The following is a 20743-nucleotide window of genomic DNA, read 5'->3' on the forward strand; positions in this document are numbered from 1 at the left end:
TTTAAAAGTGATTTAAATAAACACAGCAGAGTCTCGCGGGCCGGATTGAGAAGCTCCGCGGGCCATAGTTTGAGAACCCCTGTTCTAGGGGGTAAATGTCCTAGGGGGTACATTCCAGGGAGGGGGTAGATGTCCGGGGGGTGGATGTCCAGGGATAGATGTCCGGGGGGCAAGGGTAGATTCCAAGGGGGTATATATAATACCTTTTATTTCAAACACTAATGGTCACTTTGGGCCAATCACCAAACACTTCCACATTATAAATCTATAGAGACAAAAAATGTCTGAAGTATTAAAAGGCAAAACAACTTTCAAAGAATATATGAACTTTAATATCCATACTTACATACAAATAATAAACTAATAATTGTAAGCTTTTGCACACATCAAAATATTTCATGTGTGGCCAGACTCGGGCTAATTCCACATTATACATCTAAAGAAACAAAGAATGCTTTAAAGAAAAACCAAACAACTTTTTTTAAATCCAACCTCTTTTTAAATATACTTAACTAGATATAATAAACTTATATATGTACTTATTGCACAAATAATGTTTCAAATATTTCCAGACTTGGGCTAAATCAGACAAAATGCAAGGAATCTTTCCGAAAGCTAATCATAAGGTTACAAAAATAATTGAAATATGGAAGTTTTTATTCACACACATACAAAAAGCCTCTTTGGTTTGCATTTTGGCACTTCATACTCCCGGGGAGCATTTTATGAAATAAATATATGAATTTCATAATATAATATGAAAAAAATATGACCTTTCACTGACTACTGTTCTAAGTTCCTGAAATCCTTGTATCTGATTGGTTCAGAATGAATTAGTCAGTGAAAACCACTGGCAAGTGCTTCACTAAATACTCCACCAAGGCTCTGTTGTATAACATAAATTGTGTGCTACGGTCACTGATTCCTGTATGAACACCGTATAGTACAAATGATTCTATACTAAACAACTTGAGCGCCTCTGGCAGTCTCACCTGCATCACACGATTCAATATAGCAGGAGTGCTAACTTTCAAAACTACTATAAAATAATCATTCACAAAAACACCATTTATATAATGATACAATAATACGTTCATTGACGATAAAAGACATTTGCCCTTGATCATGCGACCTAAGACTTGTGATACTTGATTACCCCTATATCCACATCTTATAAACTTTGAAAGATATGGCAGCAATCTAATAATTACCTCCAAAATGGCCAAAGTTCAATGAACTTAAATAACCTTTGACTTTTATTGTGTGACCTGAAACTCGCATGAGATGTTCAGTTATAGTTGATTACTCGTATGTCCAAGTTTTATGAATTAGATTCGTACAATTTCAGAGTTATGATAGCTATTCAACAAATACCCCCAAGTTGGCCAAAGTTCATTGATCTTAATTTAAATTTGACCTTGGTCATGTGACCTGAAACTCGCACAGGACGTTCAGTGATACTAGATTAAACTTATATCCAAGTTTCATAAACTAGGTCCATATACTTTCTAAGTTATGCTGTCATTTCAAAAACTTAACCTTTGGGTAAAGATTTGATGTTGACGCTGCACACGCAATCGCCACCCCCGTCGGAAAAGCAGTGCCTATTTTCTCACTCTGCTATGCAGGTGAGACAAAAATGTACTAAGTGGTACTAAAAAGCAATAGTAACGATGAATTCCTCCCATCTGGTCTAATAGTTTATGAAAAAGAAAAATATATATATTTCACTGATTATATAATACATTTTACTTCAAATACTAATGATCACTTTAGGCCAAACACCAAACACTTCCACATTATAAATCTAAAGAGACAAAAAATGTCTGAAGTATTAAAAGGCAAAACAACTTTCCAAAAATATATATAATTTAATATCCATACTTACATACACATAATAAACTAATAACTGTAAGCTTTTGCACACATCAAAATATTTCATGTGTGGCCAGACTCGGGCTAATTCCACATTATACATCTAAAGAAACAAAGAATGCTTTAAAGAAAAACCAAACAACTTTTTTTAAATCCAACCTCTTTTTAAATATACTTAACTAGATATAATAAACTTATATATGTACTTATTGCACAAATAATGTTTCAAATATTTCCAGACTCGGGCTAAATCAGACAAAATGCAAGGAATCTTTCCGAAAGCTAATCATAAGGTTACAAAAATAATTGAAATATGGAAGTTTTTATTCACACACATACAAAAAGCCTCTTTGGTTTGCATTTTGGCACTTCATACTCCCGGGGAGCATTTTATGAAATAAATATATGAATTTCATAATATAATATGAAAAAAATATGACCTTTCACTGACTACTGTTCTAAGTTCCTTAAATCCTTGTATCTGATTGGTTCAGAATGAATTAGTCAGTGAAAACCACTGGCAAGTGCTTCACTAAATACTCCACCAAGGCTCTGTTGTATAACATAAATTGTGTGCTACGGTCACTGATTCCTGTATGAACACCGTATAGTACAAATGATTCTATACTAAACAACTTGAGCGCCTCTGGCAGTCTCACCTGCATCACACGATTCAATATAGCAGGAGTGCTAACTTTCAAAACTACTATAAAATAATCATTCACAAAAACACCATTTATATAATGATACAATAATACGTTCATTGACAATAAAAGACATTTGCCCTTGATCATGCGACCTAAGACTTGTGATACTTGATTACCCCTATATCCACATCTTATAAACTTTGAAAGATATGGCAGCAATCTAATAATTACCTCCAAAATGGCCAAAGTTCAATGAACTTAAATAACCTTTGACTTTTATTGTGTGACCTGAAACTCGCATGAGATGTTCAGTTATAGTTGATTACTCTTATGTCCAAGTTTTATGAATTAGATTCATACATTTTCAGAGTTATGATAGCTATTCAACAAATACCCCCAACTTGGCCAAAGTTCATTGATCTTAATTGAAGTTTGACCTTGGTCATGTGACCTGAAACTCGCACAGGACGTTCAGTGATACTAGATTAAACTTATATCCAAGTTTCATAAACTGAGTCCATATACTTTCTAAGTTATGCTGTCATTTCAAAAACTTAACCTTTGGGTAAAGATATGATGTTGACGCTGCACACGCAATCGCCACCGCCGTCGGAAAAGCAGTGCCTATTTTCTCACTCTGCTATGCAGGTGAGACAAAAATGTACCAAGTGGTACTAAAAAGCAATAATAACGATGAATTCCTCCCATCTGGTCTAATAGTTTATGAAAAAGAAAAATATATATATTTCACTGATTATATAATACATTTTACTTCAAACGCTAATGATCACTTTGGGCCAAACACTTCCACATTATAAATCTAAAGAGACAAAAAATGTCTTAAGTATTAAAAGGCAAAACAACTTTCCAAAAATATATAAACTTTAATAGCCATAATTACAAATAATAAACTAATAATTGTAAGCTTTTGCACACATAAAAACATTTCATGTGTGGCCAGACTTGGGCTAATTCCACATTATACATCTAAAGAATCAAAGAATGCTTTAAAGAAAGACCAAACAACTTTTTTTAATCCAACCTCTTTTTAAATATACTTAACTAGATATAATAAACTTATATATGTACTTATTGCACAAATAATGTTTCAAATATTTCCAGACTCGGGCTAAATCAGACAAAATGCAAGGAATCTTTCCGAAAGCTAATCATAAGGTTACAAAAATAATTGAAAAATGGAAGTTTTTATTCACACACATACAAAAAGCCTCTTTGGTTTGCATTTTGGCACTTCATACTCCCGGGGAGCATTTCATGAAATAAATAGTCAAAATATGAATTTCACTGACTACTGTTTTAAGACCCTAAAATCCTTGTATCTGATTGGTTCAGAATTAATTAGTCAGTGAAAAAAAGTGCTTCACTAAACACTCTACCAAGTCTCTGTTGTATAAATAACATAAATTTTGTGCTACGGTCACTGATACCTGTACGAACACCGTATAGTACAAATGATTCTATACTAAACAAGTTGAGCGCCTCTGGCAGTCTCGCCTGCATCACACGATTCAATATAGCAGAAATGTTGACTTTTAAAACTACTAAAAAATAATTATTCACAAAAAAAAAACATTTATATAATGAAACAATACTACGTTCATTGACAATAAATGACATTGACCTTGACCATGTGACCTAAGACTTGTGATACTTGATTATCCCTACATGTATATCCACATTTTATAAACTATATCTATAAACTTAAAAAGTTTATAATAATTACCTCCAAAATGGCCAAAGTTCAAATAACCTTTGACTCTGGTCATGTGACCTGAAACTTGAATGAGATGTTCAATTATACTTGATTACTCTTATGTCCAAGTCTTATGAACTAGATCCATACATTTTTAGTTATGATAGTTATTCAACAAATACCCTTGGCCAAAGTCCATTGACCTTGTTCATGTGACCTGAAATTTGCACAGGATGTTCAGTGATATTACTTTTAAGACATCCCAGTTTTATGAACTAGACCAATACACTTACAGAGTTATGATGGCAATTGAACAGATACCCCCCAACATGGCTAAAGTTTTACCGACCTTGAATTACCTTTGACCTTGATCTTGTGACCTGAAACTCGTATAGGATGTTCAGTGATCCTTGATTTACTCTTATGTCTAAATGTCATGAATCAGATCCATAAACTTTCAAAGTTATGATGGTAATTCAACAGATATCCTCAAACATGGCCAAAGTTGATTGACCTTTGACCTTGGTCATGTGACCTAAAAATTCAGGGATGTTCAGTGATACTTGATTACTTTTATGTCCAAGTTTTATGAACTAGACCAATAAGCTTTCAAACTTATAATGGTAATTTAACAAATACCCCCAACTTGGCCAAAGTTCATTGACCCTGAATGACCTTTGATCTTGTTCATGTGACCTGAAACTCATAACAAAATATTCAGTAATACTTGATTGACCTTACGGCCAAGTTTCATGACTAGGTTCATATATCTTTAAGTTATGATGACATTTCAAAGACATAACCCTAAGTTAAGATTTTGATGTTGACTCCCCCAAAATGGTCTAAGTTCATTGACACTAGATGACCTTTGACCTTTGCTCATGTGACCTGAAACTCAGGCAGGATATTCAGTAATACTTGATTAACCTTATGGCCAAGTTTCATGAACTAGGTCCATATACTTTTGAAGTTATGCTGTCATTTCAAAAAGGTGAGACAATAATTGTTCATCTGCTGTCCGTAGGTATTTGTGACCATACATTAACGATAGTCTCATGTAGAACTTTAGATGGATAAGCTAGAAGACCTTGGATACTCCTTTTTCACCCCTCTCATGACCTCTTCAGCATGGGTGTGGCTAACCCCATGCACATCCATGTATATTTTTGTCATGGCCTCTGGTACAAGAACTTTAGATACATAATCAAGATACTGTATAAATAAAAACAAAGAAAATATAATAATAGTTACAGTAGTAGCTTTTTTTATAAGCGGTTTACATAATTATTATCCTGCACGCAATATATGCACTTTGGTATATAAACATTAGAATATAATAAATATATCAGTGAATTCTTGTCATAATTTTAAGATTTCTAGTGTGAATATGTAGAGTCTATTTACATTAAAACAACATCCAGTTGATACTTGATTTCGATCTTTTGACTTTTGACATTTCAAAGTAAGGGTACAAGTTCGCAACAGTATCAAGAGATATACCTTTAATATATTCTTGCTTTCTTTTTTCCAAAATATGAAAACTAATATACTTTGGCTATTGTCAAGTTTCTAGTTACAGCTATAGGCCTTGACAACTCAAATAGTTCTATTTTACAATCACCTTTTGTACAAAATTTTAAACAGAACATTTTTTATAAAATCTTTGAAAATAACTCAATTGTCAAATCCAAACAGTCACACAATTAATTGATTCAAAAGTTCAACAATCAAATAATACAGAAATTTTTCATTGGTTGGGGGATAATGATATTGTCGCGAGGTACCAATCTCTTTCCTTTCAGCGCATTCAAAAATTACCCATCATGTCCATTCCATCACAATGGTCATTCACCAAGCCCGAATTCATCGAGTCCGACATCATAATTTTGTTTTTCATAACTCAACTTTTTATTTTTCGCCGAAGATGGCTCACTTCGTCATTGTGAACACCTTGTTACAATATAATTAATTTTTCAAGCTTCTACTTATCAATTCTTTGAGAGATTTTTTTCTGCTCCTGGGATATTCTCATGCCACGTATGGATATGTTACTTAATAAGAGCTGGACAAAGTCCACTTGATATGACATAAATATGACAGACTTATTTGTGTTCAAGGTTTACCTTAATGTGCTTGTTGCAGTAAATCTTGACCAGTTCCCCCATGACTGCATCCATCTGATCTTCTGAGAATGGTCCCAGTCTAACGCTACTCCCCATTCCAACTGAAAAAAAAGAAATGACATTATTCAATCAATTATCCTTTTTGACTGATCCTAGCCTTACATTACTCACCATTCAAACTGAAAAAGAGAATTAAATCATTTCACTACAGTAATTCTCTTTTTTTGAATGGCACTGATCTCACATTTCTTACCATTTCAACTGGTAAAAGGAATATTATATTTGCATAATACTTTTTTTGATTGGTATTTGAATAGACCCAAAAGAATAACATTATTTCATTACGTATCTCTTCTTTGAATGGTACTACTGACTAATCTCACATTACTTGCCAATCCATTCATTTTTCTTCAATGCTTGAAAAGTCCCATCCCAACCCCATCCCCCCCCCCCCCTCCATTTCATTATTTCTATTCTTTGAATAGTCTTACAGGAAAAAAAAATCACATTTTAATTTGATTTTACTTTCTTACTTCTCTGTGGCCCACCTCTCTTGTAACATTGGTGCCTTTCACAAGCTCTCTGAAAGAAAATAAATTCAGGCTAGAGATAAGAATATTGTTGTAAATCAAGCAGCTGAGCATAAAAAAATCCTATCAATGTAAAATCAATTTGTAATTCTTAATTGTTGAGAGATTTCTTTTACTTTTATTAAAAGAGGTAATTGAATTGGGTTCAGTTCAAAGCATATTTATTTTAAGGAGTGAATATATTGATAGTTACACTGTATGTAAGTTTTTTTTAAAAAGATATTGAGCTTACATTGTTCATGTTAAAGCAGATTTTAAAGTAAAGATGAGCGCAAATCATTGGAGCTTTGTACATTTCAATGAGTATTAGTATCGTCTCTTTTGCTCTTTTAGCGTGATTTTAGATCCTGAACAATGAGATTCACCACTAAGCCTGATTCCATTTCATCATCAAGGCTAATTAAAATCTAGCTGAAATGATTGCAAAACAAAATGATTTCATGAGCTATCAATAACACCATCTGTATCATTTATCTGAAACCAAGCTCTCTGCTTTAGCTCAGTCTAGCAGACCTAATCACCCACTGAACACCCAGATCAACATATACCCTTTTTTACACACGCTAAAATGTCCTTAACCCCATACTATAGGTGGAGCTAAATTGCCATTTAGCCCCACCTACATGTATAGTACGAGGTTAAGCTTAGCCCATTTTCTTTTTACACAGCATTTTTGCAAAGTGGGCTAACCCCACCTTTAGTACGGGATTATTCGGCCCTGCAAAAAAGCAGGGTTATCCCAGCAATTGCGGTGCTACGAGCGATAGTACGGGGTTAAGATTGCTAGTGTAAAACGAAAGTGGGCTTAGCTCAACCCCGTACTATAAATTGCCATTTAGCCCCACCTATAGTACAGGGTTAAGGAAATTTTAGCATGTGTAAAAAAGGGTACGAGTCAAGTACTTGTACTACGAATGATTGACAAATGTTAGCGATTTTGGATATGACCCGAATGACCCCTCAGTGCGCTCGTGAATATTCATGAGCTACCACAAGTCCAGGGTTAGCGAGTTTCGTGTGTGAAAAGCAAGCATTCCTTATCCGAGGTTAGCAATAACGATTTGGCATGTGTGAAAAGGAAAAAAATAGTACGGGGTTAAGGATAGTACCGGGTTAGCGATAGTCGGGGGCTAAGAAAATCCTGTGTAAAAAGGGTAATACAGAGACATTAAATCAACCCACATACAGTATGAAGTTCTGCATTTAATCAAATACACAGAATTGGTTGTAGCTTGAAAACTCGAAGTGAGTTGATTGTTCATTATGCAAAATAGGGACAAGCAAATTGCCCTGGAACCATTATGGTACCCTGTTATCAATTTCTAGGTCATAAAAACTTCTATTATAGCTATGATTCAACTTGCTTACCTGTCAAAGGCATATTTGTTCAGGGGTGGTGTCAGGGTACTTTAATGGGAGGGGGAAAAGATGACCTATATCCTTTTTATGATTTGAATTTTAGGGGTATTAGCTGTCTTTTTATACTCCTATTTCTTTTCTTTTACTTTATCTTACTCATTAATTTTCTCCCACTACTTGAAAAACTGTCATTACATAGCATTCAGTCAGATAGTATACCTGGCCTAGAAAGACTTCGTTTAAATACCGCCTGTTTCGATGAGTCCTTAACACCATGTCATTGATCTTCAACTCTTTCACCAGCCTAGAAAAGAAATAAACAATTAGGCATACAAGTTTCTGCTCAACTGAATAGAGGTTATTAAAACTAAAGTAAATGGGTCATCCTGTTTATGTGTCTTCAGATTTGATGTGCAAATAACTGTTTTCACAAAATATCGATAAACTTTAAAATTCAATTACTTTTTTATTTGTTATCCGAGTTTGAAATTTTCAGCATTTTGCTATGTGAATTTTACTCGATTTATTCACATATAAATATATTCAGCCCGGACTATTCCTTTAAATGGTGACGCGCACATGACATGTAATGCGCAATCTTATTAATTGATACACAGCAGCACACGTCCTCTATAAGATGTGGCCCACATAGAAAAGTGGCTAAACCTTATTTTTTCATAACCACACAATGTTTTTTTTTATGGTTTCTTGTCAATTTGAGGGTGCTGATTACGAATCTGGATGCCACTTGTGTAACCTTGTGCATTTTCGCAAATTGGCAAAATCCAATATAGCTGCCAAAATATGCAAATTACCCATGAAATTCATAAAATTGCCTGCAAAATGGCTATAAAATGCATGAAATTGTGTGGTAGGAGTGAAATACTCTCTGAAAAAATAATTTTTGACAGAATATTCATTTTCTTGATATTAAAAATGGCCGCCATAGGTAAATGTTTACTCTATTATGTCTTTAGGGAAAACAAATTTTCACAAAAATGAGCACTTAACTGCAAGAAATCGTGATATATGAAAAAAGAACTGTATGCACATCACCATTATTAAAGAGATATATCATTTACTATCAAGCCTCTAAGATGACAAAAGAAAAAGGGTGCTTTGTTGACGAGAATGAAGGTAGAGTCCTTGAAAAAGCCCAAGAGATCCTGACCAATGAGAACCATGCCCTTCATAATTATTATAAATTGATGAGGTCAGGCAAACATTTGAGATCCCTTCCCGGCAGAACCTTACGCTTTGTAAATTCTTTCGTTCCAGTTTCAATCCAGACATTTAATAGCCATACTTGAAATTATGTTACCCCCTTCTTGCCTTTATCTTAAAGGGAAATGAAACCTTTGGAACAAGTAGGCTTGTGTCAAAACAGAAAAATCAAAGAATAAGAACAAACAAAGTTTGAGAAAAATTGGACAAATAATGAAAAAGTTATGAGCAATTGAATATTGCAATCACTAATGCCATGGAGATCCTCCTATTGGCAATGCGACAAGGATGTGTGATGTCACATGTGAACAACTTTCCCTTTGATGGACTATAAAATACCCCCAAAATGTCTCTTTTTGCTTTTTCTTATGGTGATACAAACTCTTTATCCATGATGTATTCTTTACAAATCTGTATAACGTGCTCTCCTATAGAAAGAATACATGATCTACTGATAGATGTGATAAAAGAGGCAGTTTTAGTGAAATATATACTAATGTAATGGGGAGAGTTGTTCATAAGTGACATCACACATCTTGTCGCATTGCCAATATGAGGATCTCCATAGCATAAGTGATCACAATATTCAAATGCTCATAACTTTCTCATTATTTGTCCGATTTTTCTCAAACTTTCGTTGGTCTGTTTCTTTGATTTTTCTGTTTTCACACAAGCTATCTTTTTTTCAAGGTTTCATTTTCCTTTAATTTCTCTTATTTTGGTTGTTGATTTGTATGTTTACAGTAAGTAACGGACTATAAACCGCACCCCTAACTTTGGACTAAAAAAAAAAATCCTTCTCACATTTACATGCATATTTGAGGTACGAAGAAACAAAAACTAAGTTAAAGATTTCAAAGCATCCAAAGAGATTAACGGTAAATGCGGAAATCTGCTGTTCTTGATCAATTCATCTACAAATGTTAACAAAAAAAGGTCCCGACAATATTGGCCACTTACACACTCACTCACCTCACAGTCACAATGTACACACACACAGCACTGCCGTTCTTGTACATTGCAAACTACGATACAGTACCAGTACATATGTATCTTAGTAAACTTTGATCTGTGTCTTTCCCGGCGTAGGAGGAAGAAACATTCACATTTCTTGCATCACAACCTCATAATCACTTTCAGAAACTGGATGTCTTAGAATGAATTTGGATACGGGTTTACAGGAAGGTTCAAGAAACAAAGAAATTGGCTTTTTTTTTTAGTTGTTTTTTACAGCTTCGTGTCGTCTCGTGTGTGGTTTACATGGAATCTTATGAAAAGCAAACGGGAAAGAAAAAATAAGCTGGCGCGAAACAGGACTTTCGAGGGAGGGGTTAAAATGAATAGCGCCAGCTTAAGTCTCACTATAACCACAATACAACACAAGCTCGATCAGCTCACTCAACAGTCAACTCTCGCTCAGCGGTGACAAAATCTTACCGAGTGCTACTTTGAGTCAAGAATAAAGTCAAAATTAGTGTCATGAATGTGGGTGCGTTTGTTATGGACAATATTTCATTAAGATCGTAATAATCGATTCCCATTACCCGCGGCTCATAACCCTCTAAACGACATTGCCTGGGCGGCTACGCCCGGCCACTCGATGTGTTGTGAACTGGCAGACATCATACATGTTCGGGAGGGGTTACCACGGGCTGGCTCAGACCCGTCACCATGTATAAACCGCACCCCCGACTTTTGCTTCTATCCCGCCAAGAAAAAGGTGCGGTTAATAGACCGTTACTTACGGTATGTATCGTGTAATCTTTTGTATGTATCATGTAATATTCTAAATTATTTTGTGCGAACAAATTTAATTTCAACTTGTACTCAATTGCAATTGGACAATAAAAATATCTGAATCTGAATCTTAATATGTCAAGTATTGGAAATTGCTGTATTTTTATATCAAAAATAGCCGCCACTGGCCCAAAAAGTATTACGTACAATGGCAATGGGGGCAAAAAATTTCACAAGAGTGAGCAAGATGAACGAGTGGAATACTGACAAGTATTCCCTTAATTGAAGTACAGCGATATTTTAGTTATGTCAAGAACATCGCTTTTACCTTTACCTACATCATAGGGTTTAGTATGGCCCCACCGCCAACACTCTAAACACGTAGTGTTGACGGGGCAAAAAGTACATCCTTTATAAAACAATTTAATCTTTTTTATACCCTCGTAAATTTGGCCCTAAATACGTAGCTTTCCTAGCAAAATAGATACCCTTTTTTCATTATTATAGTGTTTTTGACAACCTTATTACTTCATGTACATAACGTGCCCTATCTTGAAAAAGACATCCTTTTAACATGCTTCTTGGGTCGCGCAGGGTAGCCACTCGTTAATGTAAGCGCCACATCCCGGGTTCTAACATACATGTATATGTTTATATAGGGCAAGAGGGAAAAAAATCATAATTCCTTTATAAATGTAAAATCTGGCTGAGGTTACAATTTCAAAATGAGTAACAGAATCAGAAGAGATGACTAGGTAGATGTTTGTGTGTACAAAAAAGTACATTTAACCTCCACTTTCTTTTGGACATAAACTACAAGCCTGCCTGTATAAAGAATATTGAAATTAATTATTTACTTTTTATTATTTAATTTCTTATTTTACTATTAATTAATTGCAAATTTATAAACATCTTTTTTTGTATATCAAATAACAATTTTTTCTTGACATTTCATGTGAGGATATGTGAATATGCAATGAGGAAGGAAGACAATGGAAAGAAATGGCAAGATACAAAGAAGGGCAGAAGAGGGGGATGGACAAGAGAAAGGAAAGAGGGAGGGGGAAGGGGTGGGGTGGGAAAGGCAAAGAAAGAGAGAGGGGGATGGACAAGAGAAATGTAAGAGGTAGTGGGAGGAAAAATGGAGGGGTGGATAAGGGTGGGATAATCAAAGTAAGAGAGAGGGGATGAACAAGAGAAATGAAAGTAAGAGGTAGTGGGAGGATAAGGGGAGGGGTGGATAAGGGCGGGATAATCAAAGTAAGAGAGAGGATGATGAACAAGAGAAATGTAAGAGGTAGTGGGAGGAAAAGGGGAGGGGTGGATAAGGGTGGGATAATCAAAGTAAGAGAGAGGGGATGGACAAGAGAAATGAAAGTAAGAGGTAGTGGGAGGACAAGGGATGGGGTGGATAAGGGCGGGATAATCAAATTAAGAGAGAGGGGATGGACAAGAGAAATGAAAGTAAGAGGTAGTGGGAGGAAAAGGGGTGGGGTGGATAAGGGCGGGATAATCAAAGTAAGAGAGAGGGGATGGACAAGAGAAATGAAAGTAAGAGGTAGTGGAAGGAAAAGGGGAGGGGTGGATAAGGGCGGGATAATCAAAGTAAGAGCGAGGGGGATGGACAAGATAAATGAAAGAGGTAGTGGGAGGAAAAGGGGAGGGGTGGATAAGGGTGGGATAATCAAAGTAAGAGCGAGGGGGATGGACAAGAGAAATGAAAGCAAGAGATAGTGGGAGGAAAAGGGGTGGGGTGGATAAGGGTGGGATAATCAAAGTAAGAGAGAGGGGATGGACAAGAGAAATGAAAGTAAGAGGAAGTGGGAGGAAAAGGGGAGGGGTGGATAAGGGCGGGATAATCAAAGTAAGAGAGAGAGGATGGACAAGAGAAATGAAAGAGGTAGTGGGAAGAAAAGGGGAGGGGTGGATAAGGGTGGGATAATCAAAGTAAGAGCGAGGGGGATGGACAAGAGAAATGAAAGTAAGAGGTAGTGGGAGGAAAAGGGGAGGGGTGGGATAGTCAAAGTAAGAGAGAGGGGGATGGACAAGAGAAATGAAAGTAAGAGGTAGCAAGAGGAAAAGGGGAGGGTGGATAAGGGCGGGATAATCAAAGTAAGAGAAAGAGGATGGACAAGAGAAATGAAAGTAAGAGGTAGTGGGAGGAAAAGGGGAGGGGTGGATAAGGGCGGGATAGTCAAAGTAAGAGAGAGAGGATGGACAAGAGAAATGAAAGTAAGAGGTAGTGGGAGGAAAAGGGGAGGGGTGGATAAGGGCGGGATAGTCAAAGTAAGAGAGAGGGGGTGGACAAGAGAAATGAAAGTAAGAGGTAGTGGGAGGAAAAGGGGAGGGGTGGATAAGGGTGGGATAATCAAAGTAAGAGAGAGGGGATGGACAAGAGAAATGAAAGTAAGAGGTAGTGGGAGGAAAAGGGGAGGGGTGGATAAGGGTGGGATAATCAAAGTAAGAGAGAGGGGATGGGAAAGAGAAATGAAAGTAAGAGGTAGTGGGAGGAAAAGGGGAGGGGTGGATAAGGGTGGGATAATCAAAGTAAGAGAGAGGGGATGGACAAGAGAAATGAAAGTAAGAGGTAGTGGGAGGAAAAGGGGAGGGGTGGATAAGGGTGGGATAATCAAAGTAAGAGAGAGAGGATGGACAAGAGAAATGAAAGAGGTAGTGGGAGGAAAAGGAGAGGGGTGGATAAGGGTGTGATAATCAAAGTAAGAGAGAGAGGATGGACAAGAGAAATGAAAGAGGTAGTGGGAGGAAAAGGAGAGGGGTGGATAAGGGTGGGATAATCAAAGTAAGAGAGAGGGGATGGACAAGAGATATGAAAGTAAGAGGTAGTGGGAGGAAAAGGGATGGGGTGGATAAGGGCAGGATAATCAAAGTAAGAGAGGGGGATGGACAAGAGAAATGAAAGTAAGAGGTACATGTAGCAGGAGGAAAAGGGGAGGGTGGATAAGGGTGGGATAATCAAAGTAAGAGAGAGAGGATGGACAAGAGAAATGAAAGTGAGAGGTAGTGGGAGGAAAAGGGGAGGGGTGGATAAGGGCGGGATAGTCAAAGTAAGAGAGAGGGGGTGGACAAGAGAAATGAAAGTAAGAGGTAGTGGGAGGAAAAGGGGAGGGGTGGATAAGGGTGGGATAGTCAAAGTAAGAGAGAGGGGGTGGAAAAGAGAAATGAAAGTAAGATGTAGTGGGAGGAAAAGGGGAGGGGTGGGATAGTCCAAGTAAGAGGGAGTGGGATGGACAAGAGAAATGAAAGTAAGAGGTAGTGGGAGGACAAGGGGAGGGGTGGATAAGGGTGAGATAATCAAAGTAAGAGAGAGGGGATGAACAAGAGAAATGAAAGTAAGATGTAGTGGGAGAAAAAGGGGTGGGGTGGATAAGGGTGGGATAATCAAAGTAAGAGAGAGGGGATGGACAAGAGATATGAAAGTAAGAGGTAGTGGGAGGAAAAGGGGAGGGGTGGATAAGGGTGGGATAGTCAAAGTAAGAGAGAGAGGATGGACAAGAGAAATTAAAGTAAAAGGTAGTGGGAGGAAAAGGGGAGGGGTGGATAAGGGTGGGATAATCAAAGTAAGAGAGAGGGGATGGACAAGAGAAATGAAAGAGGTAGTGGGAGGAAAAGGAGAGGGGTGGATAAGGGTGGGATAATCAAAGTAAGAGAGAGGGGATGGACAAGATAAATGAAAGTAAGAGGTAGTGGGAGGAAAAGGGGAGGGGTTGATAAGGGTGGGATAGTCAAAGTAAGAGAGAGAGGATGGACAAGAGAAATGAAAGTAAAAGGTAGTGGGAGGAAAAGGAGTGGGGTGGATAAGGGTGGGATAATCAAAGTAAGAGAGAGGGGATGGACAAGAGATATGAAAGTAAGAGGTAGTGGGAGGAAAAGGGGAGGGGTGGATAAGGGCGGGATAATCAAAGTAAGAGAGAGGGGATGGACAAGAGAAATGAAAGTAAGAGGTAGTGGGAGGAAAAGGAATGGGGTGGATAAGGGTGGGATAATCAAAGTAAGAGAGAGGGGGATGGACAAGATAAATGAAAGTAAGAGGTAGTGGGAGGAAAAGGAATGGGGTGGATAAGGGTGGGATAATCAAAGTAAGAGAGAGGGGATGGACAAGAGATATGAAAGTAAGAGGTAGTGGGAGGAAAAGGGGAGGGGTGGATAAGGGTGGGATAATCAAAGTTAAGAGAGAGGGGATTGACAAGAGAAATGAAAGTAAGAGGAAGTGGGAGGAAAAGGGGAGGGGTGGATAAGGGTGGGATAATTAAAGTTAAGAGAGAGGGGATGGACAAGAGAAAGATATCAAAATACAGCAATGTTTCCATATATGACATTATAAATTATATTATCTTGTTAATAATGATGATTTGCTTATATTACTTTGTTCGTACATCATGATTTTTTTGCAGTTCAGTGCTAATTTTTTTTCATATTGTACATAATAGAGTATACAAGGGCCTATGGCGGCCATTTTGAATATCAGAAAAATATTTTTTTTTGTCAAAAATTATTTTTTCAGAGAGTATTTCACTCCTGCCACACGATTTCATGCATTTCATTGCCAATAGGTGGTAAATTTAATGATTTTCATGGGTAATTTGCATATTTGGTAGCCATATTGGATTTTGCCAATTTGCGGAAAATGCTCAAGGTTACACAAGTGGCAAGAAACCCCCAAAAAATACTGTATATGTAAAAAAGCAAGGTTATGCCTCTTCTATCCTGGACTATAAAACACATGATGAATTTTGTTGGGTATTTTTCTCCTGGAAAAAATATTTTGAAGCATCAATCAAAATTACCATCAATATTCAATAGATCTATAGCCTACACATAGAAGCATATTTCATAAATTCACTATTTTTTCCCAAATATTATATTTGAAAATTAAAATAATAGACATTTTAATAAAACAAAATAAAAGGAACAACCAAGTATTAGAAAAAAATCTGAAATAAAAGATCAAAAAATATTATGGATTTTAGTGGTAGAGGTTAACCCTTATCCAATATCATCATTGTCATTATTTCAGTTTAAGTGAAAGAAATATTGTATTATAATTGATATTCTGATTCTATAATAAACATGACCATTGTTTAATAATTGCTAAAATTTTACTTAGCATAAAATAAACATAAATAATTCAGAGATATAACGACATACCATCAGCTCTTCCTACATGTAAGTCAAACGATCTAATTAAATACTGTTTGTATAAAATAATGTTATATTTCATAAAAGATTGTGAATCTTCTAAGTCACAATGTTTACTATAATCTTAAGTGTTTTGACTTAGACAAATGATACGATAAATGTTACTTCAGAAATGAGATAAAACATTTTAATTGGCTGAAATGTTTCAACTGACTAAGCATTTATTTGAGTTAACAGGAAAATGTATTAATGATCAATACTAATGACAAGTTTTATTAATCGTTCAGGATTTTAGAAATGAGGATGGTTTATCTCATAAAACATTGATGCATATCATTTTAGTCACACAATAGAATAATTACACACACTTGTTACCTTGGAAACAGTCCAAATGACCTTGTCTATACATCAGGCGTATAAGAACTGTCCCCAAGGTATCTCTAGCATGTTGCCCTACATAATGTGTATTGTTTGTATATTACCTGACGTTTGGTAAACAGACGGTGTTGTCGTTGTGGTGACTCAGGGCTTCATCATCTCCAGATGAACTATCATCGGAGATGACTATAACATTATCCTTCATCCCTGGGGAATTGAGTTTGTTCTGCCTACTACTACTGGACAGCGGCAACTCTTTCATCTTAGTTGAATGTGTTGCCTTGCTATAAAGAAAGCTTGGTATCATAAGCTCATCAGATGATGATGACTGCAGAGCCATTTTATGTTCATGTTTATCCTGATCATTCTTTGCCTCTTCAACAGATTCTATCACATCATCACAGAGAACTTTTTACTCTTTCAATCCAGTAGCCTCTGTCTTTGTTCTTTTGGCACTGTATAGGATTTCAAAAGACAGATAACCAGCTAATCTGGTGTGAAAAGTCTACATTTTGTTAATATCACAGCATAATAATTGATGAGGATAATCAAATTGCTGGATCATCATATAATCAAGACACAGGTTTGGGGGAGTGTGACTTTGTTGACAATTTGTACATGTACAATAAATCTACACAAGTATTCTTTTTTACTCTATTGAAATTTTACCTAACTTTAAAATTTTCTCACTCAAGAGAGTTTTTTTTTAATTTATTCAATGCTAATCCTTCTTTTACATCGAAGATAAATGATTAAAGATAATGGAGTTCACGGAATAAAATTTACTTCATTTCAGAACAAATGGAATACATGTGTTAGCATGCAGATCTATGATATGTAAACTATTTTCAGAGATTAACCTTGATTCTACAGAAAAAAAATGAAATTAGCAAGAACATAGGAACTTACAATTTCTTCAACTTATTCCTCTTCCTGCGGGCTGACTCGGTTACAGACTGACCCACAAAGTCATCATCTGCTTTGGGAGCAAAATAGCTGCTGACATGTTTGGAAGGGGGTGAAGTAGCACACAATGATTTCATCAGCTGCGATGTGGTATAGTCAATGGTGGATTGTTGGTACCTACAGACGAACACCATCAGCTTCTTGGCAAAGATTCTGGCGGTATTGAATCCTCCACCTGAAAAGAGATGAACACAGTAAAATTGAGAAAATGTTTTCAAACATGTTGCTAAATCAAGGCTTAGTGCACAAATTGTAGAAAAACTCAGAACAGTTGGACCAAATTCAACAAATTTAACATTTTTGCCTGCCATTTCTTAATTTCAGTGAATAAAAAAGTGAAATACACAGATTGAATTACTATCAACTGACTGCAATACTTCAACAAGTGGAGTGCCTCTGGCAGTCTCACCTGCATTGCGCAATTCAATATAGCAGCAGTGCTGACTTTGAAAACTACTATACACTTTTGAAATGGCTGCTAAATAAAAAATGTAGCACTTTGGGGAAAAAGACTTACATATATGGAATGCCAATAAAGTCAACTTTCAAATGACACCAAAAAGTTGGAAAAATATTTATGCTTGAGCGACCACTGCCCACTGAAACAAAGGGTATGAAAATTAGGGTGGGCTGGAATTAGCCTTCCAATTTATGTCAGTTTTGGAGAGGCAAATCCGTTCAAACTTGCAAAGTTAAGGGCGTTGTCATAAATTAATGATCAACCGTGACCAGTTTGGGTTGCTTAAGCAAATTTTGTAAATTATTGAATTAAAATTTAATGCATTAGTGAACACAAATTACACTTTTTGGGCAGCATTTCAACTTTATCATTTGGATCTCTTTTTGGGCAGCATTTCAACTTTATCATGTGGATCTCAGCAATGTGTTCATGGGAGTCAGGAGAATAGGGGGTGAGATAGACTTAAAAATTGGAAGAAGTAGGTTGATGGAATAAGGGTCAACAGAACATTCAGCCCCCGCCCACTCCCTCCCCTCCTGTTGAGAGACTGATGGCAATTGTCATGTACGCGTGAAGTCCATTCAATGTGCAATGTGATCAATCAAACATTCAGTTTTTTCAATAAATTATTCAATTAATCATCATAATCATTAAATTTCTTGGTAATCATTCAATAGAAAAACCTGACCATCAGCCATCGGACACTTGGCAGTTAAGTTTTGAATAAGCTACAATCCAGGAAGTGAGACCGTGAGAGAGGGGAGGGCACATATGACTTTTAATTTGTAAAAGGACAAAAAGAGGAATGCCGTTTTAACCAAGTCTTAGCATATCTCACCCTCTTGCTTGAAACAAGTACCATCACATTACTCTGACTCTCACTAACACACTTCTGAGGTCCACAAGATGAATGTGCTACACTAAAATTACATTTACTGTTCACTCATGCACTAAATTTTAATTTAGTAACTCATGAAATCTGCCTAAGAAACCAAAACATATCTCACTCATTAATTTAGCTTAGCAAGTTCCAAAGCTAGGACTAACCACTCAAAAAAAAAGTAAGGCTAATTCCTGCCCAGCCTAGCCGAGCTTTGTCTCTCAAGAGGAGAGAAACGGGGGGGGGGGGGTTGAGATGGAGAGAGGGGTTGCTTAACGTTCTGTTGACCTTTATCCCATCAACGTACTTCACCTACTTCAGTCCTATCTTACCCCCTCTTCTCCTGACTGTCATGGACACATTGTTGATATCCACATGATAAAGACAAAATGCTGCACTAAAAATTGCAATTCATGATCACTCATGCATCAATTAAATAACGCATTAAATTTTCACAAACAACAAACTGATCCCAACTGATCTTTAATTCACCAAATAACCCTCAACTTTGCAAGTACCAACAAAAAAAACTTGAAAGAAAATGGAAGGCTTATTCCGGCCCACCCTAATTTTCATACCCTTTGTTTCACTGGGCAGTGCTCGCTCAAGCATGAATAATTTTCCAACTTTTTGGTGTCATATGAAAGTTTACTTTATTGGCTTTCCATATCTAGAAGTCTTTTCCCAAAAGTACTACACTTTTTATATGGCGGCCATTTCAAAGTGTATAGTTTTTTGGGGGACGCACTGTATAAGGGACCATATTTTTATTATCGCTGGCGTTCGCAGCCATTCCTGCATGTGGAATAGCTGACGATTTTAGCCCAACCTCCTTGACAGAGTTGAAAAGGAGGAGGAGCCTAAATCGTCGGATTACAGGAGAACTAATCCGTTCTGCTTCTTTCCGCCGCAATGCTGCGCTGCGCTATGGCAGATCAGCGGGACACGATTCTGCAATGACTCACGCTCATTGAAGCTTCTTTAAAATGGGAAGATTGCAGCGCTAAAATTGATCAGCATATCAATTAGCAACAATAAACTTACTATTCAATTCCGTGTAGTTAAGATCCTGATTCTGTGAATGGCAAACCACGATGCGGGCCACGATGTACAGGGTGTATGAACTTTGATGCTCTCCTATTTAAACGCATGTAGACCCAATGTTGTGTAATGTGCATGTGTATGTTGAGTGAATCTCATCTGGTCAGCACTCGTATTTTTAGTTTAGTTTAAAATGGATCGTGCCATGTGGGTGTTTGCCTCAGAATGTGTAAAGACTAAATATTGGGTGTTTACTAATTTGATGCATGTAAATACATGTACATAACTCTTCATTGATTTTAACAGGCCCTATTTTCATTTTGAATGATCTATTTAGAAGCTCTACTTTTAATTCATGTTTATCATCATGTGTCCTTTTCCTCCCTCTCTCTCGAGGTTAATTTGGGTTCCCTCCCCCCTTCATTTTGTCTACGTTGAATTTATTATTAATTAGATTGCGAGCACAGATACTCTTTGGTCACACGATATGAATAGATGATATTGTTATTGTTATTATTTCATATACCTGGTCCAAATATTGACCAGTTAACTTATATTTTTTAAATGAAGAAGGATCAAAATACCACAGCAT

The 20743-nt window shown here is 36.6% G+C and overlaps 1 protein-coding gene across 1 annotated transcript; it reads right to left on the bottom strand.

The window, feature by feature from the left end:
* Positions 1-309: 309 nt before the first annotated feature.
* LOC135158031 (uncharacterized) lies at positions 310-20278 on the bottom strand. The gene is made up of 6 exons (XM_064115291.1): positions 17714-20278; positions 16909-17259; positions 8528-8612; positions 6893-6941; positions 6360-6460; positions 310-5448 (listed from the first exon to the last, which is right to left on the bottom strand). Exons 2-6 carry the CDS (start codon positions 17142-17144, stop codon positions 5302-5304), a joined length of 618 nt encoding a protein of 205 aa, XP_063971361.1. The 5' UTR covers positions 17145-17259; positions 17714-20278; the 3' UTR covers positions 310-5301.
* Positions 20279-20743: the final 465 nt, after the last annotated feature.

Source organism: Lytechinus pictus, unplaced genomic scaffold, assembly GCF_037042905.1.
Source record: "Lytechinus pictus isolate F3 Inbred unplaced genomic scaffold, Lp3.0 scaffold_26, whole genome shotgun sequence".
NCBI classification, from domain to species: domain Eukaryota; kingdom Metazoa; phylum Echinodermata; class Echinoidea; order Temnopleuroida; family Toxopneustidae; genus Lytechinus; species Lytechinus pictus.